Raw genomic sequence first — 25,134 nt, 5'->3', positions numbered from 1 at the left:
AAGATTTCTTTGCAAGAAATCTTTACAATTATGAAAAGATTGGCGGACACATTTTCGTTATTCAAATAAAGTGTCTTAACAGATTTTGATTTCTACAGAGTTCTCGATGTAAAATCGATACAGGACATCTAAAATTTCAAAAAAAAAAAAAAAAAAAAAAAAAAAAAAAAAAAAATCATAATGACCCCAGGTATGTTTCTATATTCTGCTTTGCAATTAATACAAGAGAACACATTTAAGTTCTTGGCACCAATCGCATAAAAGAGTTAAAAGAGATGATAGTGTATCAACTATCTATTGTAACGTTTTTACTAAAAACAAATGATTAGGGTTCGCTTAGGTTTCCTTCCTAATAATTACGCTTATAATATAAAATCAAAACAAACTTCAATAATATTAATGATACTAAAAGAACAACTGACTGAAATTCACTAAATATACTTTTTCCTTGGTCCTATCTGGATAATGATTAGTGAACTAAATGAAGACGAACTATAACAAATAAATCACCATTGATCAAATCTATAACGTTTTCCCTGTAGCTGAAGGCTGAGTGGATTAACGAACAATTCTGTTGTTTCCCGACACAGTCTGCAACTACCCTAAATCACATCCTAAAAGTCACTGAGACATCTCTATTATTTAAAGCCACCAAGAAACAAACTAAAGTCACCAAGACGCAATCTAAAGACATCAAGACACAATCTAAAGTCACCAAGACACTAAGGAACTAGATCCCTGAGCTGAGTGGTCTAACTAACAATTCTGTTGTTTCCCGACACAGCCCATGTACCTAGCCTTAAGAAGTGTTACCCAAGCAATGAGTAACAACCAAGTAAACGAAAACTATATGGGTGTCTGTATTTATACCTTTTAGCTTACGTCTTATTACTATTGATTGATTAATAAATGGAAAACTCTGATTGGCTGAAATGTAAACATTGATTGGCTAAATATAAAATGATTTGATTGGATGATTCCCGGCACCTTTCAATCCACTTTGATTATTCAATTTCATTACACTATACTTCGTCAGGATTTAGCAAAATTATATCTAAGGGTTGCATTGTTCGATATAATGATAGTTATTCTCTCTATTTCAGCAAAAACCGGTCAACTGGATACTCCATATATATTTACAAAAAAGTATCCTATGTTCCACTCTTTGGAGACATGGGGAGTCTAGTGTACCATCAGGATCCTATGTCAGGTTGCCCAGTGCCTTTCAAGAACATAACTGTGAATAAATTAGCTTATGGAATGGCCCTCTTTAACAAAAGACCAAACGGATTTACGTCAAGCTGTTCGGGTGTAAATATAGGATAGACCACAGTTGAAGTATGCGAGGTAATAGTAATGGGTAGGTTGCGCTTAACAAACGTGTCTTTTAACGGATTTTTAGATTTTAGTAAGATGAAAAACATCGTAGAATGTATTACTGTCTTTTAAATACCGTTACCTTGAACACCTTAAAATAGTATTGGATAAATAAATTTAAAATAATTCTCAAGAAAGCAAAAAAAAAAAAAAAAACACGCACACACATATTGTACTTATGCTAACGTCTTTTTTCATTGTAGGTTGTGATAAAAGTAGATATCATTTTGGATGTACTAATACATGCAGTGATAAGTGTGAGGACAAACATTGTGATGCTTTTAACGGATCATGTATTTATGGCTGTTCTAATCACAGTGTCGTGTCCTTAGATTGTATTGGTAAGGTTTTTTTTCGGAAATGGAAAGGGCAATATAAGCATTTAAAAATATGTCTTCTGAATAAAATTTAAAATTCATGTCTCAGATTTCCATAAAGCTGTTAAAATACAGGGGTATGTCCCTGTTAGAGTATATGTTCCTCGTATCTAATTAAAGGCAAAATTAAAAGAAAATGTACAACAATTAACATCTGCATGTTTACAAGGAAAAACAAACAGCATCAAGGAATGGAAAAGAAAAACAAAGCTCCCACTCAGAGAAAAAGAGAAATACTATATTATGATAAAGACATTTGATTTTATGTTTGTAATTAACTTTGATTTATACGTTTTATTTGCTCGTATGTCAATCTAATTAAAATTAGATGTTCCGAATCCGCTACCGCTTCTCAAACATCTAACAACATCCCATTCGGGGTCACGTCAGAGCGACCTTTCGATTACGAATAAACATAAAACTTTTGGCTAATCAGATTCAACCTTCTGTATATAATTCTCAAATTAGTTCCACGGCTACATCTTTACATTCTTGATGCTCAGTAGAGTGTCTTACGTTGAATTAAAGTATTTTGGTATAAATTGAACGTATAGTCCACAATTTTGGCATTCTTACCTGAATATCGCAAACGAAAATGCACAAACTACTATATATCCCGCACGTCACATTCATATATAGCACGGTCTTTACTATGCATATTTTGTTTACTACGAAACCCCTCGGGCATTTAGGTTTGGCACTAAAAAAAAGAAACACATCCGAACTATAAGCCAAGATTTCGGCGACGGCGATTTCAGTGGGTATTCGAAAGGTCGCTCTGATGTGACCCCGAATGGGATGTTGTTAGATGTTTGAGAAGCGGTAGCGGATTCGGAACATCTAATTTTAATTAGATTGCTTGTATGTGAACGTCAGAAGGTTGAGAAAATATACAAAGATTCAAAAGATAATAATAATAGCACATATGTCAATTCTAATGAATACGAAAATGACTTTGTTCAGATGGAAATACTTTTTGGAGAATATTGTGAAGAAAATTCAAACAATAAAAATATTCCTGTAAGTGTATTAAGATAAGATTTTTGCTCTGCCTGTCATCGATATGCTAGAAGTCATGTCTTCTTTTGATTCTTCGAATGATCAAGTACTCTCCTTTTGGAGCAATTTTAACATCAATTCTTTGTAAGGACCAAAATTTTACTTTAGGGCTGTGGCACACACCATGAGCGATTTTCATGAAACTTTTTCAGGTGATTAAAGTCCATACATTATGGCATAATCAACATTCAAAATTAAGGTTACTACCTTGGTTGCCATGGTAACGGGCTAATATAGATTTTTGCCCCATTTACTCTCAATTCAAGCATAAAAATGCTATATACATGATTTCATGTGGTTTAATTATCTGTATTATTTTGAGATAATTCATACATTATATGAATAGAACGAATGAAGCACTATATAACGCAATAAAAAAAATCTACAAGTCTCTGCAAATTCTTCCATTAATGGCTCAAAGATGCCCAATTTTTTTACATTTTGAAAATGGTTATTTTTACCCTATATTTCAAGAAGTCTTTCAAGAAATGCAGGCAATTCAAGAAAAAATCACTTGAAATTTTAAAAACACCATAATAATATTAGTTAACTTTTATGAAAAGAAGAGTGGGGTTTTATTTCGTTTTCAGTATTTTTTAACTTCGAAAATTATCATTTTGCCAAATAACATTTTGTTCAAAATGTTACTAGAAACTGGTTGTTTTATAAAATTTCTTTTCTAAACATTTTTCTCACTAATAAATAAGACAAACCGAATGATTAATATATATTATTAAATATAATAAATATAACAAATCAGATAAAATAAAATTAATTGAATTATTGTTGTTTCAAGGGCAGATAACTCAAAATCTAAAGAAAATAAGCTATTCACTGGAACTTATTTCAGTAAACATATTTTCAAATACTAGATAAAAATGGAAAAAGATAATGGATAAAAACTCTAATGATACTTTTTTTCAACCAAAAAATAATAAATAAATAATAAAATATTACTTTTTCATACATGAGTAGGTAATAGCAGGTTAGCTGATGTTAATTTCCTCCATTTACATTTTTCTTGTTCCCAGATGCATATCTTCAAATAATAATTTTATTTGGTTAAAGAAATTTAGAATTATTTAGACTGACCATAAATTAACACCCCCATTTTAATAATAATACCATTAATGTACAGTCTTACACTAAGAAAACATACACATATTATTGTGTATATATATAATTTTATCGTTACTTTAAAAACTTTTTTTAAATTATTAATCAAGCAAGAATCTACATCTAAATATTATCCAAAACGTGTATTAAGAGATAAACAAAATGTAGAAAATAGCAATTTTATAACAATTTTGTAGGCAATAGTAAACAGCGAGGCTTGATGTTTCCATGATTTTTCTTTACATCAGAGGTTGACCTTTATGTGGTGTTGTGTCTGACCAGTCAAGAGGAATTTTAAACGGGTTTGAAATGTGATACTTGAAATAATCATCTTCATCTTTTACCCTGGAATAAAAAAAAAACATACAAGTATAGTTTAATCAAAAATCAATTGTTTAATATCTACTTCATTTTGCATGTGATAACAAATACAAGTATATAAACATATCTATTTTTATTAAAATGTATATAATTCTTAGCTAGTAATTAGAATTTACACCTTCGTCCGCTCCATACCCCAAGAGTTCTCCCTTACTTCTTTTTATATAAAATATTTTTCTATGACAAATTAACAAGGTATTACGATTGAAAAATTCAAAATATAACCTAACACTAACCTTTTATAAAAATTCATACTCTCTGATACTAAAAACGAACTTGTAGTTAATTTATTGGCCTATGCAATTTTCTTGTGTAAATCATATGCATTAGGGATATTCATACAAGTGATCAACACTATTTCATTCACTTTTATAAAAGATTTGATAAATTCATTGTGGAAGTTGGCATTAAAAAATGAAAATTTCTATTCCTTTCCATATCCAGACAATTGTTACATTAAAAAAAATTCACCTGCTTTTTACTAAAAAAATATTTCTCTATGTGTCTTTTCATCTTTTTTTCTTTTCAAAGCATCAGTACATCTAAAATATGGTGTGTTTTTTTTCAAATTAAAAAAAAATCATTTTCGTCGATCATGAATACATACATTTACATGGATATATCATATTTATATCTTATTGGTGTGTATTTGTATCTGCAGTTAAATATGGTGTGTTCTTTTACAGTGAATCTGAATTATATGACTTCTTTTTAGCTTAATTTTTTTTTTATCTGTTTCCATTAAGTCGACCATCACAATTTTTTACCAACCACCCCTAATACTTTTAGACCAAATCAGATTTTAAACTGTATAAAGTTACCAAAAATTTGTTGTTTTCCTCCAATTTCATCTTGCATTTTTCTCATGGGTTATAGTGTACATGAAATTCCACATGATGGGAATGCAAATCAGACTTCATAAATTTTGTTTCAATATTTTGCAAAGTGAATTTGTCTAAAAAAATATTTATAAAGATCCGTACATCATTATCAAGTTGAATAATGAAAAAGCAGTGTCTCCTTTATTTTCATTAATTGATTGATGACTTACTTTGTCATTCACACCTGAATTCCATTTTAAATAGTTGAAAAACACATCATTTTTCTGTTATTGTTTCATGTTTATTTTTCTGGGGTTTCTTTCTGCCATATGTTGTTATAAACTTCTTTAGACTTCAATACAGGAGAGTCAACAAAGGGAACTTACACCAGTTTAGTTTTTTGTCTTCAGTGCAAAAGAGTCAGCAAAGGGAAATAACTCTAGATTAATTTTTAGGAAAAGTTATAATTTGAGGGGATTGGAATATGACTTTTAACTGATTTCCCCACCTCAAATCTTTTTGCATCATTACTAAAAAGATCTTTTTTACTAAGTTCAATTGACTGCAAAAATTTATATTCATATCCAGAAATAGGCACCTTTGTATTCATTTTTATGACAAATTCATGTAAATTGATCTGTATCATATCAAAAACCTTAGGTTAAATTGAATAAAATTTAGATACAAAGAAACTTTGACTACTTAGCTATAAAAAGAAACTCATGTTATGTTCATAACTTTCCTACATTAAGGAAGCACAGATTTATTTTACAATGATGTGATGACAATGATGACAATCAGGTCAGATTTGCCATAACAAAATATTTCAAAGTCGTTGCTATGGAAACCAAGGAGACACTGTCCAAAATTTACCCACCAATAGTCTTTACATAGGGCACTCTCTAATATTATAGTGATAAAATAAAATTCCATGATAGCGTGTGGCCAAGCATTTTTGGTCCTTACAGAGAATTGATGTTAAGATCTTGAATGATATTTTTATACACAGCATAGCGTAGCATAATCACTTATTCCCTGGAAATCAACTCAATTACTTGGTATTATTTTTCACCAGTGTGTGATGACGGGACTTATGCTTATAATGGAGAATGTGTACAATGCAGGTACTGTAAAGATGACACCCTGTGAAAAAGAAACCGGAAATTGTTCGTCTGGCTGTATGAAAAACTGGACAGGGGATCTTTGTAAAAGTTTGTGTTTGAATTACACTCCTCCTAGGTACCTGATCCCACCTTTGGAATATCCAAATGTCTGTGTTTTATATCTCGTTCACAGATTTGTATTGCTTGGCGTTTATTTTTTTAAATCCATCTCTGTTTGTTAATTTTACCTGAATTCAAACCTGTCAGAGCGATCACCTGTACTTTGCTTCCTGTCATATGCGACCTTTAATTTTTTATGACATTTACCTGTAATCAGCTACTCCCTGTCTATGCAAACATCCTTTTCCGTACTAAAGCAATTTTAATATCCCCAACTCAGCAAATTTTTGTCATACTTTCAATCAAAAAATTGTCACGGTTGCATAGTGGTTGGTGTTCTCTTCGTGATCAGGAGGCTGGGTTCGATTTTTTTTTTCGATATTCTGTCTCAAAACTATTACGTAACATAGATAGTGACTGTTTCTACGGCAAACGTCGGACATTAAAGGTTATTTTCAGGGGTGTTTTGGATGAGATCAAAATCGTGTCCCCATGTTCCAGTAGGCTTTTGCAGGATAAAAAACCTTCACTGCTCAATGAATCTGAGTAGGTCAAAATTTTAAGCCCTTCATTGGCATAGGGTGACGTTTCTAAACGAGTGAAAAATTATCGAATGTGCCGTTAAACGTCATTTAATAAATCAATAACAAAAGTAATAACATTTTTAGCCTTTGTTCCTTCCTCTCACTTTGCAGAAAGTTTTTTTTTAAATGTTTAACAATGCATGGTTTGCTTTCAAATAGAAGTGTATAAGCAAAAATTAACATCTTGAAATGAAATATGAAGATTACGAACAGAATTTCATATTACTTATATTATTGCATGAAAATATTAATACACATGTGTATTTATGCAACACATCTATAGATCTATGTAAAATATTTCTATGTGTTTGATTGATTGATTGTATGTTGTTTAGCGTACCATTCGAGAATTGTTCACTCATATAGAGACGTTATTTCTATGTGTGATATGTTTCTTTTTTTCACATAATAATTGTCACTCTTGTAGCTACAGCATGAAATATTGTAAAAAACACGAATATTGTGTATACATAATGTGCATGTACACATGTACCATCTTTCTTAGGACAATGCGGGCATTTTTATTTTATTTTATTTATTTATTTATTTATTTATTTATTTTGTTCTGGAATTGTTCAGAACCAAAAAAAATAAATAAATAAATAAATAAATAAAGGAAGAAAGAAAAAAAATAAAATTAAAAAAAAAATTAAAAAAAATAATATGGTTTGGTTATGTCGGTACTCTAAAATTTATTTATTCGTTGGATTAATTTACTTATTCATTTTCCGCCATACAATAGAGTACATACAATTCAAGAAAAAAAATGAGATATTCCGAATAAATCGTTCATCTTGCGTTTACCGTTCGTTCGCCGTTAACTTTGCGCTCGCGTTAGCGCTCCTTTCGCGTTCTGCGTTCAGTCACCGTTCACTGTTTACCAACTGTTCACCAAATTACGTTCAGCATTCACACATGGTTTACTCATTGTTCGCTTTGCGATCGTTCATATTTCGCTCACCCTTCAAGTGGGAAAGTAGAACGTTTCAGGGACTGTAAATGGTTTTGCTCTCCTTCGTTTTTCAACTGCATTCCTGTGAACGCATGATTACTGGTGATGTTAATACTATTGAAAATGAAGTACTCAAAACAATCATCTTAAAGGGTCCTAAGTACAGGGAGCCACGGTCGTTCAGTTGGTGACAGGGCTTCATATCTATTATGGATTCTGTTGAAGTTTATGTCAGACGTTGTGCAAATTATGAAAGGGAGTACCTGAACACTTTGCCAAAATGGATAAAGTGTTTTTGGAATGTATATTCGTAAAAAAAAACACTCTGATTCTATACAGAAGTACCCTGAAGTTGATATTAAAAATACTTTATTGGCAATATTTATGTAGTCTCTGAAGATCAGGTCTTCCAACAAACTGTTGTTATTCCAAAAGGCACTAATTGTGCTCTTTTATTAGCGACCTGTATTCCTAAGAAGCAGAATATATTAAAAAAAATCTACATGAGAAAAAAAAAACAACAATTGCTCTGGCCTTGTAAGCCAACGACAAAATTTGTAAGTTTTTTGAAAAGTTTATTAAACTACCGTGATCGTATAGATTTTTATACACTAGTTTCTGAAATCTCATCAGAATAGACCAATACGCTGACTGTAGCAAAAGTTTTAAAGATCCGTCCCAAATATTCAAGAAGACCGTAGAACTAAAACTTCAAAAGTAATAATTAAGGTGATGTCCAAAGAAATTGGAGTCCAAATTTAATCAGAAGAGTCAATAGATGCCTAATGAATGGTCGAAAGAAGGAAGGATAGAGTCAAAGAGTAGAGTTAAGAATAATGTAAAGTACCGTTCTCCGACAAAACAGGGTATTTTGTGCTCAGAGGGTATTCATGGTCCAGGATATAAAAGTACCGGTACATGTGCTTTTCATTGGCTTACTTAACATTGCCATGCCACCTACGCTTTGTCCGTAGGTCTGTTCGTTGACCTATGAACCCCAACATGATACCACCCTCCAATACAGGTATACCTTCATTAATAATATTTATGGACTCATTCTCCATCTCTGCACCACAGGAGTTCTAGCCCTAGGCTCTTTTACTTATCTGCTTTGAACAAAGTTCCCAATTTTATTACTCTTAATCAAGAATCTTAATAGTAACTTTACATTTCCGTTCAAATTTAATTACTTAGTATTGATGGGCTTGATTGGTCTATTCTGATCAATTTCATTACAAAAGAATTTACAAAATTATAGTTCAGTGTACCACTAACAACATCCAATTTGTTTTAACAATATAATTATAGTTCATGATGTTAAAGTCTCTTTTCCTGTGTGGTACACAAACAATGTATATCTCCGTTTAACAAACTTTTATTTTATTTTACTGTCACTACTAAGTTCACAATTAATAACTAAAATGAATATGATATGAATATAGTCCAAGTTTAAAATGTTCAAATAAAATGTCCGTTCTAAACCCTATGGGTTTACATTCGTCCCCACACAATAAGAAATTTCCCAGTGGAAATTTTTCCGTTAAATCCTGAACATAATTTTAAGCTTAGTCAAAGTTTAGTTCGTTCACAAGATAGGAATTAGTCCATCGAAACTGTTCACATTTTATTAAACAAAATCCTTAGTCGTTGAAAATAATTTAGTCACCATTAATTAATTGTTAATTGCAGTTTTCAGCATTTCTCCTTAACAAACGATAAAAATTTAATCTAGGATTCAAATCCTATATAACTAGACGTATAAACAGGTCTGTGGTTCGACATTGTGAGCCAGAATTTCTTTATCAAGCTATGATTAAAAAAATGATGTTCTTTATAAAACTACAAAAACTGGCATTTTGATATATATATATATATATATATATATATATATATATATATATATATATATATATATATATATATATATATATATATATATATATATTCCATTGATTTAGAATGTGCTGATGAATACTATGACCAGAATTGCAGAACCCGTTGTGGAAATTGTCTTGATGAATTTTGTGACACGAAAAACGGAAGCTGCCTATCTGGTTGCAGACATAACTGGAAAGATCCTTTGTGTCAAGGTAGATGTTTAGCATTATGATAAGCTATGTGTAATATTCTCTCGTATCAACAAAAGTTATCACGCCTTTGTATTATATATTTTTAACTAAAAGAACTATAATCTTCGAGGGTAGTACGGTAAAATCGTGCACAAAGCGTATTTCTAGAAAAATAACCGGCACACTAAGCTGAAATTTTCAGCAAATATGCTAGGAATTAATTATCGCGTAATTACGCGATAAGCACAACTCGCGAAATAAAATTACTCGCTTTTATTTTCATGGTGCTGAAATCAGTGTAAAATCACTCGATTAACCGTCCACTCGCGAATTATTATTCTTGCGATTTGACGCGATTTGACGCTAAAGAGTCATTTGGAAAATAAGTACTCGCGAAAAATAAGGAATCTACAGTATTTAAGTGCATCTTAATTTTTGGATAAAATATAGACAAAAATAAAGATTTTATTATGCTTAAATATGCACAGGGTACGATCCTACGGCGCACGATAAAAAAAAAAAAAAAAAAAAAAAAAAAAAAACAGGGGCACGAGTATTATTTCGAAATAAAAGTATTAAATAGATAAGGTTTGGGGTAAAAAAATTATCTTATTTTTAATCCACTATCTATGTTTTCGTCTTTGTAAAAAATCAAGGCATTTGCTTAATTTTTGGCAGTTTCCTGAACATTTGAAATGGGAAAGTGGTTAGCGCAACACACGAAAAATGGTGACGTTTGGTGACGTTACGGCGCACCGGAGAGCAGTTCAGTCTGATTTGGATGTAGTAATGACGCCCTAAGAAACTTTAAATGACTACAGAAGAAAAGAAATAGAAAAAATATCACCTGATCTTTAGTATCCAAGTGAAATTAGTATTTTCTTAGCGGAAGCATTTTGATCGGGTCCCCAGGTAGAACAAAACATACGGACATTCTGCCACTGGCGATAGCAAAAGACGCTGTTACTGTAGACCGTCAATATAAGAGAGCCTGTTTAGTTGAATGATAGTAAGAGTACTATCCATAACTTACTAATAAATCTTCAGAAGGTCCCAGGTGTGTGCAAGATCGGTTCCTCGACTGTTTTTGGTGGAATAAAGGGAAAATCAAGTTTGTGCATCAATGAAATCCCCGAATGTTTTAGTGGGGCTTATCCAACTTTTATTTAGCAAAGAGGAAACGTGACGCTGCTTTAAAGACTTTGACGTTAAGGCGATACCATACATAACATAACAGTTTCATATTATGTTTCTTTGAGCAGATATCTATTTGAAATTTGCTATGTATATTGATGAAAAATGTACTAAAATGTAGTGAAAGTTTTAGAAAGCAGTGATGATTATTTTTCAATATAGACAACTTGTCCACGATTTTACCGGACAACCCTCGGGGATTTACTCCTGGTCATATTCTTCTAAACCGTTCAAGTTGTGAAGCCAGCAGTTTTGGTTGTAAATGTGTCACCGTAAGATTCTTAATAAATTCAAGAAAAAAATATTATTTTATATTATAAGATGTATCGATCGATATGCAATTTTTAAAACTCCACCCCTGTCAATTAATGAATGTGCTGATGGTCATTATGCCCAACATTCCTGTACCCAGTGTGGAAAATGTCTTGACGGATTTTGTGACAAGAAAGACGGAAGCTAACTACAATGTAAATTAAACTATATTAAAATAACCCCATGATTAAATTGCATACCAAAAGCATTAAGTGAGGAACTATATTTTGAGCGTAATTTTTTAAGAAAAAAAAAAAAGATGAATTTTTCTCTTTCTCTTTCGAAGTATTTACCGTATTGTTAAGTTATTTTGTGCAGTGAACTGTTTTATACTGGTCCTAAATTATATATCAAATTAACTGTCATGAATTTTATCATCAAATTTGACAAATATAGTAAATATATTGTGAAAGTCTAGGGAAAAAATTGCCCCAAATTAAGCTTAAAGTTAACACTTTATTAGTAATATCTAAAAATTAACATCACAGACCCCCACTTTTTTCTGAATATATATGATAATTTTAACCATTCTGCTTATATTCAACAAAATGACATTACTTTATTGCTTGTTAAATTTTTAATATCAGAAAAATGACATTTTTTGGAGTGCAGAAAATCAAATAATTGACCATGCAAAGTAATTTTGAAACTTTCTTGTCGTCACAAATTTTAATGTGCCTATTCAAGATGAAATGGAACTGTGTTTGTTCTGAAAATTTATTTGAATAAAAAAAAATGGAGGAAAAACTTAGAAAAATTGATTAATGTGTTCCAATTAATTACAGTGCAAAAAAGTCACATTAAATTACTGTAAACTTATTTTATTTTTCTGTGTATTCTTTTCAGCGCTTTTGGTGGAAAAAAGCTTCCGCTAATTTAAGTACAACGCAAACTGTCTTGCACAAATATACATAAAGAAGAACATGAAGAAATGTGCTAAATCAAATCCACGCTAACTTGTTCAAAAATCAGTTTGCACTAAATATCGTACACGCTAAATATAATACATTTACAGTATTTGGACATAATTTTAGTTATATAACATTTTCAAACATGTTCTTCGGCGCATTAGAACGTTTATATATTGTTTTGTGTTTAACTACGTTTTTATAGTAAGACTATTATAAGCTGTAAAATGACGCTTGGACAGTTCCTAGTATTGTTAATGATCGTTTTGTTGCTTTAATGTGCAGTCAATTTAGATTTTGAAAATAATTTGTGCTATCATTTTAGCTGAAATGTATTTTGGCATTGATGTGTATTAAGAACCGGCATTATACTTGAAAAACGTAAATAAAATATGAAGATAACGAGCAGTAATCAGCCTCGAAGGTCCAATGAAACGATACAAATTTTGAGCAAAGCAAACACGGACCTCAAAATTTAGAGGTGGGATCAGGTGCCATGGATGAGTAAGCATCCTCTGTCGACCGGTAACATCCGCCGTGTGCTCATTGTCATGATCGGACAAACGAAAAAAAATCCGTAGAAATTCAGTGTCTAAATAATGGCCTAACAAATATGATAAACGTCAGTTAGCATTCGACTTAATGATAGGTTGTATGTGCTGACAAGGCCATTGTATCGACCACAGAACTTGCGGAATGATGACTATAAAGGAGACTGTTGATATCTTTGTTTCATCAACGTGTTTGTCAATAGCTTGCCTTGTTTTAGAAACTTCATACGTTGAGCATGCTCTTGCAAATCGAATCAGCTGGGAGACATAAACCCCATTTGCAGGTGACAAGGGAATATTGCTACATCGAATAAAAAAAAAGAAGTTGACAATGGGATAGTTGAAGTCATCACGTTTATCATCAAGTTTTGTTGTTAGGTTACCATTAAGTCATTTTCTAGTAAAATATCCAAATATGAAAGAGATGTGTCAGACTCTGGGGTATCTTTTATATCAAGTTCACTGGGATATATCAAGTAAGCATATGAATGGAAGTAACTAATGTTAATTGATAATACGTTGTCGACTAGGCCGTGTTCCGCTCTTTTTTGAAAATATCAGAATTTCTACATAGCATTGCAGAATGATAAAATGGGTTTTTTTAGGCTTTAAGTCATTTATATACAGTACTTTCTGTTCAGTAACAGTTCATTGTTTTGAAAATTGTTCTTGCAGATATAATGCAGGTACCCTTTGTACAATTGATATAATATACTCAATATATGCCCCTTTTAATGATACAATTTCCTCAAAATCCAAAAGAAGCACACAGCATTTTTCAGGATCCTTTAGAACTTCCTTAATAGGTAATTTGAGGTCATATTTAAACATCTCGATAATCAGGGACATTATATTGATAGATCTCTATCAATTAAACAGCTGTCAATGTTTAATAAAGATAGAATATCATTTTTATTTCAGTTTATACTACAAAGGAAGCAAGAACATAAGGGAGGTACTTCTATGAATGAATTATTCATGTTTTTGTCAGACAGGAAATAATGGATATAACCTACATTTTGGTACAATCCACTGTCTCTTCAGACGAGATTTCAAAAACGTTCTTGGTCGTCATCTCCGTCATTTCTACGCTTCTTGGTGTATTACTTCTCAGTACACTGATCATAGTTATATATCTCAAAAGAACAAGATGTCTGCAACAGAATGTTAAGGAACCTAGCACTAATGACAAAATGTCTAGTAAGGATAGAGAACAGATGTATGAAGAGTTGACGGGTGGACAAGAAGAACACCACTACGCATCCATTGATTCCACGGAAAGGGATACAGCTTACCAAAAAAATGCATACTTATATAAACAATATATTTAATGAGGGAACATAAATGTTCATAAGGGAATTTTTATATTCCTGAATTTTGAACTACTATGCAAAAGAAGATTCCGACAACATCAATACTAACTATATCTTATCATGGTTTTGAATCAAGAAAATTGAGGAATAATAAGTTATTAACATAACCAATTAAACAGGGGTCGTGATTAATTGTATTTTTGATTATGGTATTTAGAAAGAATTTCAGAAACATAACAAGTAAAATAGATTTAGAGATGTTAGGAAAATAAGTTTTCCTGTTTTGTATTTGCTTAACGAATGATATTAATGTACAATTGTCAATGTCAATATCTTTCAATAAAACTACTCATTAATGGAACTTCTCCTTCCCAAACACTTTAATTAATCTACCAGGAACCCAAATTGCGATTATTGTAATATCGTAGCCTTTCAAGAAACCCTCTTTACACTCCATTTAAATATATCCCACAAACACTTTGGTATGTTGCACTTTGCCACTGCAACTCTAATTATTGCAAATAATTATAATTGAATATGTAAGAATAAGTACAAAAATCCATTACATTATTAATTTCCTACTATTATCTGTCTCATATTATAAGAACAAAATGAAGTCGAATTATGAATATAATTCATAACTTAACATTAATTACATAATATAAATTCAGATTACGTAATATATAGAAAAAATAATTCTTATGATCTGACAACGGATAATTACCTAAACAAATTCTAAACTAAATTACAGAAAATATAGACAAAAATGTAGCTACTTTGAGAAAGGCCAAGGTGGAGAAGTGGAGCTGTTTAAAGTAATTTAAAACTATTTCCAACGTACATGTACATTTCACGGCATCCTAACAGGAAAGGCAGCCCTATCTGAATGACTGAGACTAGGTTTTCCCACGCACGATTTCAATCGGACATTAAACAAAATGTTCACTCAAATAATAACTTGCAATTGCCTCTCTTAAATTGGCAACTGTAAAACGTCCAAGGACAGAGCAAACATGATGACACTTTCTATTTGCAGTACATTCCAATGTCCCTAAGATCTTTTAAGTAAAACTTCATATGTTTTATTTTTTTTTAATTTTTATCTTTTTAAGAATGGAGTTAATGTATTAGAGCAAAAACGATTCAAATGTTTACAACACGTGATGAAAGAACTATTTATGTCAATGTAGTTAGAATTTATCCAGTTTGGAATCCCAATGTCATTCAATTTGAGAACAGTTAACAATGCAAATAGATCGGGAAATAAATATGAACTACTGAGACTCAATTGAAATTCAAACCTTTATAATATATTCCTCCCTAAAATCTAGACACGTCTACTAGTTGTTTTTATTTCTAATTGTACTAATTCTTACATATTCAATTATAATTATTCTGCTTCATTTCAAATAGGAGCATTATTAAACTGCCTCATTGAGAATATTTGATACATATATTTAATTTGTAAGCAGGGCATTAAACACGGAAAATTCCAGAGGTGGAAGCAGGTGGCTTGGAGGAGTAAGCGTCCCATGCTGACAGGTCACACCCGCCGTGAGCCCTATGTATAGATCAGGTAGACGGAACATTCCGTAGTCAAATTTAGTATAAAAACAAAGGCTTAACGATTGGTTGTATTTTAAAGCTGTGGTCTTTTGCTTTTCACGAATATCAAAAAAAAAAAAAAAAAAACAAACAAACAAACAAACAAAACAAAAAAAAAAAAAACAAACAAAAAAAAACAACAACAACAACAAGTGACGGGCCCACTCTTCACAGCTTTTGTGAACTATGAGCTCAGGTTTCTTTAACGTCGCGCTTGAAAAAAATGTGCATATTATATGCATAAAGATTGGGTGAAAATATATTTTTAGAACAACTTTGGGTTCCATGTTTTATTTATGAAAAGTATTGAGAATTTGAATCTTTTCACTGACATCATTTACATTCCACTAACCTCTTTATGACCTGTGAAAATTACATTTAGTCACAGGGATTTGTATTATCATGAGCGCCCGATAGGTGTTAAAATCCCCATGTGGTTTATGCCATGTTAAATTATTCATTATTCAATTTTAGCTATACAATTAGCTTTTAACTGGAAATACTTCGTAGCATTCCATGACTACAAACATAATAATTGTAAATAAAACCTTTGAAATAAGGGCAGAAAAGGGGACACAACTACTTTATTTAATTAGAAAACTCCTTTATTATGACCTTAAGAAGAAAAGGGGCTGATTCAGTATTATTATATTCAAGCGAAAACCAGCCTGCATGTTGATGGTAAAAAAATCCAAACTTGGACTTATTTGAGCTCCTAAGGATAGTCCATTAAACAATAAAAAAGGATTATAGAAAGCTTTTTTGAGAATATGAGGTAGAAATTGTATTCGTCTACTAGATTAAAAAGAAGATAATTATTTGTCGGACCTTGGTATATATAGTCACTATAGCGTATATAATAAACGAATCTGGTAAGCTCCACCCGGAGTATTCCGCGAGGCACATACGTAATATAAAAAAAGTATGCATGTACTACCTGTTTCACTGAGATAAAATCCCATAATCCTAGACGATGCTTGAATAGGGGTTATTATCCTATATATTATTTTGAAACAACACTTTTGTAGCAAATGAGATTTATTTGAAGTTTGGCGTATCTGGTCTTGGTGACATATGTTATGACAAATTTGGGATTGGCCGTAGGGTTGTCTTTTAAACAATCAAAAAGAAAAATCGCGATCCTAAGTGGGCTAAATTGTGCACTGGGTAAAGTTCACGAATGCACAATATGAGTAAATCGGCAAATATCCCATTAACAAAGTTATCAATGTCATATGAATGGGCCAATATCCAAAAAAAAAAAAAAAAAACAAAAAAAAACAATGATAGCAATGTCAGATCAATACAATATCGTTCAATGGCTAATATCCAATTAACAATGTTAGCAATGTCAAACAAAATATTGTTTAATGGGCCAATATCCCATTAACAATGACATCAATGTTAAATCATTACAATGTTGTTCAAAGGGCCAATATTCCATTAACATATCCAGAGTATTTCAATGTTGAAATTCTCTTTATGGGTGCCAATTGCGTCACAAGAATTATACGAGTTAACAACAGCACTCGACCATTTGAGTTCGGGTCGACATTAACGCCACATGCACACAAGAGCATCCGCCACCAATGACAGTCCCTTATTGCATTTACCACTTACGTAGCTAGATAGTCATGAAGATACCAATTTTATACTTACCCTGATTACTTTCCTTATTTATGAATTAACTTATCATTAGTTGTTGCAAGCCAAAATGCTAAAAATGATGTTGACCAAAAATATGTTGTGTCTTCTGCTGAATCTAGGTATAATGGGTTTAGAAGATTGAATGTACTTCACGTGGCAGCCTTGATGCCCTTAAAGCATATTGGATATTTCTGAAGATATTACATTACATATTTCCAGGGGATTTTTCTTGTTTTTGATGAGGATTCGAACGACAATTTTTCTTTATTCTGTTAACAATTCTGTTGTAGTATCAATCCCATATGATTTGTGCAAGCTGCAAATTTTTGTCCTAGAATTCTCACAAGGGGTAGGGTTAAGAATGTATATTAACTGAAATGAGTCACACCTTCTCAATTTGAGTAAAGTGTTTACATGTGGACAGCTTTTACTACCCTAAATATTTTAAAAATAAAAACCTAGATCTGAATGATTTAAACACTTCAGATTACAGAACATACATATATTTAAAAAAGGGATAGTCAAGTACATATGATTATTTTTTTTTTTTCATAATGTACCATACTTTTTTAACAGAAAAAGGGGGAATAATACTGCAAGGTTTAGAAATTCAACCCAGGCATGACAGTACAGAGCTCTAAACAGGTGTGGATAAAATCTACAAATAAATTTCTCACTTTGAATCGTCTGACTACTTGTCTTTTATGTTTTCCGATATGTATATTAATGGTTCGATTCTTATTATCTTGTCAACGAATAAATGTGCGTGGCCAGAGCATTTGTATTATTCAATTACAATCGTAAATTTAACTACTCTAAGCCTGCGATTTCCACAGGCCATGAGCCTATGAGGTATGACTTCTTGCGAGAACACCTATAGGGCCAAAATAAGTTACCGCCGTGTTGGTAAAAATGAAATTCATCATGCTTGCTATCTATAAATAATGATAAATTCCCTGTATGTTAAGGGAACTTGAAAATAGTATTAAAAGTTTTTTTTTTTTTTTTTTTTTTTTTTTTTTTGAGTCAGAGTGATTCCCAAAAAAGTGCCAGGGCACTTGAATGAACTTGTCGATATTTATATATTGTTTTAGACAGGACATCCGTTTAATAGTCAATGGAAATGGGTGTTCCGAATCAGTTAGGTTTTGAGTACATTATAAAACAGACTTGATAAAAAAGCTATTAAATGAATCTTAAACAGGATGTACTCAACTTGAATGACGTTTAAGCGAGTTACCCTTATATGGGAATATTTCCTCGAATCTTAACACGGTTGAATAGCTGAGTCACTTGTCTTCATGAGACCAGCTGTAACAATATACCACTTGTCTAATGCTCTCTTTGATGTAATGTGTAGCATGTGATAGGCGCATGTAAATAGTAATCCACACCGGTGCGGTTTACTCTTTTCTTACCCTCTGTTATAAAAGAGTTGGCCTGCTACCAAATGGTCGCTTAAACAACTCTTTATACTAACAGTTGGTCAGAGATATTGGCCATTGGTTAAGGTTGCTTCCACATTGAATTGGATTGAGACACTTTATAATTGCTATAATAATTATGATCTGCTCATTTAGTTTTGGCTACAATAAGTTTATTTTGGTCTTAGCGACTTGTAAACCAATTAACCAAATTTTGGCCACGTACACCTCTCTATATAATCTGTAAAAATGCATTGTAGAAGAAAGCTGTGATTGCCGAGGCTGTTTGTCTGGAGCTGGTCTGGTGTTGGGACTAGGTCTCGAAATCAGCCCCACTGTTGACGGGATATTGCATCGGCTATGGCGTAATGTTTACAAGTTATAATAACTCGTTATAGATTATTTTAATTTGTAGATTTTTGCTATGATCACTTACCATTATGTAGACCACTCTCTAATGTAACTTAATAAGATGAATGTGTCTTTTTTTAAATTATTATTATTTATAAATAGGCCTATGAGAAAACAAATACACAGCTCGGTGATGAAAGCTCTGGATGACATGACTCATGAGAACAAGGACATATCCAGGATTTGTGCTTGAGGGATCAATATACCCACTTAAAAACTGACTCAGATTTTTTTTTTTTTTTGAAAAAAGAACACACAAAATAATTATTTTAAAAAAATGGGATTGTTTTTTTTGGGGGGAGGGGGGGCACTTTCCTTCAAATGACCCTTTTTTCACAACAACCCCAAATCCTTTTATAGCTGCTTATCCTAGAGACATTATATTAATAGGGTTTTATTTATGCATCTGCTCTTCTACATAAATCAGAAACTCCAGGGCTGGATGGTTCAAACCCCCCAGACCCCACTCCACGCCTTAGATTTCAACATAAAATCCCTTCAAATATGAAACATCAGGGTCTACCCTTAGCACCTGACACAAACATGAACTTTAAAGATATCCAAATAGAAAGAAGACATAGGATAAATTAAAAATTTCAAAATTATTGAACTTTTATATAGTTACATATACTTTTCAAATATACATTAAGAAATTTACACGTTTATAATTTGTTGGTAAAGTAGCAAATCTCTGTACAAAAAATCTAAATGATTCCATGTCATTAAATTTGTTTATCTTGTGAATTGTGAAACAAGAAACAACAATGTACGTAGCAGAGTACAACAACAACCAAAAAAAAAAAAAAAAAAAGAAAAAAAGAAAAGAAAAGAAAAAGAAAAAAAATGGAGAGTACCTTGGTTAAGCAACATAAAAATATTGTTAACAATTTAAGGGAATTTCATCAATAACAAAATGTCAAACTGAAAGTCATTAAAAACGATTGTTTCAAAGATCAGTGTAATATTATAAAAACAAGTTATGAACAGTAAACAATTATAATACTGAAGTAAAGGACAATACAATTTTAAAATTAGTAATATTTGGAAACATAACTGCATGTAAAAATGCAATTTTAATTTTACAGTCTGCTTTTGAATAAGGGGGAACATACTTTAAAAATAAAAACAAATATGCATTGTCATCACATTGTATACTTCATAAATCATAATATTTTCCTGATCATAATGGACAATCTTACACAATTAACAAAAACAAATTGGAAGGCATAAGAAAAAAATATGTTTACAGTTACCCGACCAAATCTAAATTAGATCTGCAATCTATTTTTTTTCTCAGTGAATTTGAAAAATTGTTTTTTTAAGTGTCTAAATGTTCAACTGAAGATTCAAAGTGCAACATGCAGAAGAATTAAAATTATTAAATTGTTTTACTGCTTATGATAGTTCATTGTTAAAAAAAAAAATAACAAAAGTGATTTTCCGGCAGTTTTGTATTTCTAGTTTCTACTTTACTTTTAAATGAAAAAAAAAAAAAATGAAAAAAAATAAAGAAGAAATTCCTACCTACTGACCCTAATTTAATTGGCATGTAATATTAAACAAACATATTTTTTTCTTAGGACTAACAGAAAAGGCAAGGAAAGTAACACACGATAGAATGTGACGCGAATAATAGTTGGTTTAAGTATACAATATTCCCATTTGCATGAGTTGTTAAAATCTCATATAAAAAGCACCGAAAAAATTATTCTGCTTGTCATTTTTGTAATTTTTGCTTACATTTTGGGAAAAAGAGTAAATTTCAGTTGGGACAGGGTCCTTTTTCAGGATGCAAGGGTTATTAAGCCCTGTGCAGAATAGCTGTTTGGAACCTTAAATATCTTTAAACAAAAATTGTGACAGAAAATAATAATCTACTACTTGACAGATTCATAGAGTCTTTCTGGAGTTAATATCTCTAAAATCCAGAGCCATGCGAGTATGTTTGTACATAAAGCATTTTTGAGCAGCTAAGCCCCTAAATGATCTTTAAGAATAAATTTAGCTGGACAAAAATGCAAAACATTGATGATAATTTGTAGGACTCTCTTCATTAGAATGATGAAGTATATACATGAATTACCTTCTGCAATTAAATAGTCATGTATACCACATCAATTAAGGAGGCCTTCAGAAAGACTAATATTTGTCCCTTCTGACACAGCTCGGGTTTAATTTTTGTGATGCTCTGACTAAAAGTAATCATTAAAATAAGGTATACAATTAAATCACAATCTAGATGAAAAAGATGGTTAAATATGCAAATAATTTATGAAGATTAATGTTTTCAACAAACCAATCATTTTTTAAAAAATTGTAATACCTTTGCACATCTCCTCATCTTCCTCAAAGAGGACCAACTTGATAGTCACAGCATCCTCTACCATCTTGTGGGTATATATTGAGAAAGCACCCACTAGTCTCGCAACATCTTTTCCCCGAAATTTCTGAATTTACACATACAATCTCTTTGAAAAAAAAAAGAAGAATCATGATGAATTCCTGTGTCTCTCAGTTGACATGTTTATATTTTCTTCAAGGTTGAAAGTTTCTAAAAGATGTCCTTAATTTTGCAGTTTGCATGCTTAATGGGGGGGGGGGGTGTTTGTGTGATTTGTTTCATAAGAATATTATAATTATACCCAATTCTCCAATTTTTCATAATTATTGTTAAGAAATATTTAAATGACGTTACCTCGACGAAGAAGTGACACCACCATGCAAAACTTTCTAACTTGCTGTTTGAATGCATATAACAGGTTCTAGGTGCCGGTGCGTGTGGGGGTGGGGGCTCTGTGATTTATTCGATAAATATTAACATAATACTAATACTTCATATTATTGAGAAATAATCAAATGACACTTACCAATTGCACCCAGTTATTGCGATCGATGTGGTAGTGCACTAGCGCACTGCACCATGGATCTGCTTTTACCACGAAGTCCCGCCTACCATGTTGAAGGTTGGTTTACAAGCTAAATTATGCGAAAACTGGTTTAAAAGTGTTTGTCAAAGCTTTGCACCCGATGAAGCATGTGCTTCTCTTTCTACAATCTGCCACAAGACTGCGTTAACTTTGAAAAATAGCATTTCGGTCATTGTCAGGCCTGATTAGCAGATGTTTACTTCCAATGATTTTATTTTTTGTGCATGCGGCTGTAGCAACATCGAAGAAAATATCCCCCCAAAAAATTTAAAATAAACCTTTCAATTGCGTTTCTTATTAAATATCGGTCTTTTGTTGTCATGAATTAAAATTAGTTTGGTTCATTTAGCAAATAATTGGTGATTAATGACGAAAAGATATAAGCGGCAATAATGGGCACTTCCTGTGTATCAAAGGTCATTGACGAGGTTTATTTTTAGCCCGAAAGAAAGTCGAGATAGACTTGTTTTAAATGAAAACTAGTGCTAATAATAATATTATAATTATATAATTATATAATTTTAATAATAATAAGAACCGTTACAGATGTTCCCCAAACGGCTGCCCAATCCCTTATGATGCCCCATTCCCTACAAGCTTCAATAAATTAGACAATACTTTTGTAATATAAATGGATACTTTATTTTTAAGGGTATTTCATTGGAAAACTACTCCGATATAGCCATATGGGTATTAGCCAATCAAATTTCAGCGCATGTGCTTGCACATGTTTTCTACATTTTTCACATTAATTTTCTTATAGTGTCTCACAATACATACATTTGTGTTAAATATTAAAGAATTTCATTGAAAAATAAGAGAGATGTAACCCTTTAAGTATTAGCCAATCAGAAATCAGCATACACGCATGCATGGCCTTGCATTCAATTTTGATAGTATTATATTGGAGCTCTATGTGCCTATCTATGTCGTAAATTTCATCCTGTTTTGTTGAAAACCAAGGGAGTTATAGACATTTAAAGTTTCAACCAATCAGATTGCAGCACACCAGCATGCGCGTGTTTTCAAAAAATTTCCTATATAACATGTTGTAGCACCTTATAATATATACTTATATTCTAAATTTCAAAGTATTTTGTGAAAAAACAAGGAAAATATTGAGATTTTTGTATCAGCCAATCAGAGAAGAGCGCACGTGCATGCGGGTGAGTTCACGCTAATTTGACCATGTTATCTTGTCTAGACTACTAATATATCTTTATATTTTGAGTTTCAAAGCAATTCATCAAGAAATACAAAAGTTACGGCTTCATCAAGTATATCAGTCATTTCACTCATTGCACGCAAAATGACCTTCGTTCCGAACACCTACACAACATGCCTATTAACCCTAAAAAGGTTTCATGTCAATCGGATGAGTGGTTCTATGAGAACACTCCCGGACAAAAAAGTACCGGAGAAGAAAGTAGAAAAAAGAATAATAATAATAACTAGAGCAAAGCTCGTTGCAAAGCAACGAGTAGGTCTTCCGTCCGATTTTCAGAAGCACTGCTTGTAAGATGGATAAATGAAAGTAAAGTACTCATTAAAAAGAAGGCCTCCAGACCAAAAATTATGTCGATCTGTATTTAGAGTTTTTTTATGATTTTTATGCAGATTTTCGCTAAATAAAGCAAATCAAGACTACTTCCGGTTTGACCGGAAGTGACCCCAATCGACAGAAAATTGGGTCAAAAGTCTTGGTTGAATTCCATTTGATTTTATGTTGATATCTGCAGAAATACGTCATTTATAGTTACTTCCGGTTTGGCCGGAAGTTGACAAAAGAGACGATACTCAACAGGAAATACAATCAGACGTCCTCTGTGACATGCATAATTCAATTCAATACAGTGCTGCTATCCTGTAAGTTGACAATCCTATCCTATCCTATCGTGAATCCTGCATCCTCAATCCTATCCTGTGATTTCAGTCTAATCCTATCCTATCCTATCCTTCTGCTCTCAGTTTTTTTTAATATTAAAGAGTTAGTTTGACAAAACGAAAACAAAAATTATAAAATGACCATCAAATAAAAATCAGTTATAGTTATGTAATTAATTTAAGTGTAATAAATTTTAATGGAGAAAAAACAATGGAGATCGACATCCATTAATTTCCGACACCTCTCATGAATTAATTTGCGAGTAACCAGTTATATGTAAACAAAAGGATTGAAATAAAATGTAGGCAAGTATTGATCTAGCAAACATGTGAAGAAATTGGAACTTCGGAAGAATTCAAGAAAAAAATATAGTTAAACTTTATTTGTGTTTAATTTTACATACTAACAATGATCGGGAGACGTCAAGGTATTTGTGATTTCTTTTCGAATTTGTTCTCTATGAAAAATAAATGGAGTTAAAATCAGACAGAGAAAAAGGGGGATACAATAAAGATTGCAGATACTTTTCTAATGTTATGATAAAGTAGACAAAAGGAACAAAATTTAAACTCTTTATAAGAATCAGATCACGAATACCAAATCTTTCATGCGGGGTAGGTACACTGAATTATAACCATACCCATTGAAGAAACAATTTCTCTATCATGTCTACACATACTAAGTAATGACAACAGTAGGATTTGTTTGATGTTTTAACAATGCGGGGTAGGTACACTGAATTATAACCAAACCAATTGAAGAAACAATTTCTCTATCATGTCTACACATACTAAATAATGACAACAGTAGGATTTGTTTGATGTTTTAACAAGTGTATGTTTCATCTGTTCATGTAAAATTTATGCAAAACTTTATTTTTCCCTTAACTGGGCATCATGAAAATAACGTATAAATCCTAACTGCACCTATATCAGCTGTATATTAGATTTTACTTTTGACGTAAATCTAAATAAGAACTTCAAGGTATGACAAGACCA

At 31.7% G+C, this 25,134-nt stretch overlaps 1 protein-coding gene across 1 annotated transcript in view; it reads left to right on the top strand.

Moving 5' to 3' along the window:
- The first annotated feature begins 6,212 nt into the window (after positions 1-6,212).
- LOC133179757 (receptor-type tyrosine-protein phosphatase epsilon-like) overlaps positions 6,213-25,134 on the top strand; it is a 92,809-nt gene continuing 73,887 nt past the window's right edge. Inside the window, exon 1 of the mRNA XM_061314449.1 lies at positions 6,213-6,342. Within this exon, the coding sequence (XP_061170433.1) occupies positions 6,213-6,342 (130 nt within the window). The remainder of the gene's footprint in view (positions 6,343-25,134) is intronic.

This window comes from Saccostrea echinata, unplaced genomic scaffold, assembly GCF_033153115.1.
Source record: "Saccostrea echinata isolate AGI-Se365-2 ecotype Australia unplaced genomic scaffold, CSIRO_AGI_Sech_v1 ptg000005l, whole genome shotgun sequence".
In the NCBI taxonomy this organism is placed as follows: Eukaryota; Metazoa; Mollusca; class Bivalvia; order Ostreida; family Ostreidae; genus Saccostrea; species Saccostrea echinata.
This window is presented reverse-complemented; position numbering and strand designations above follow the sequence as displayed.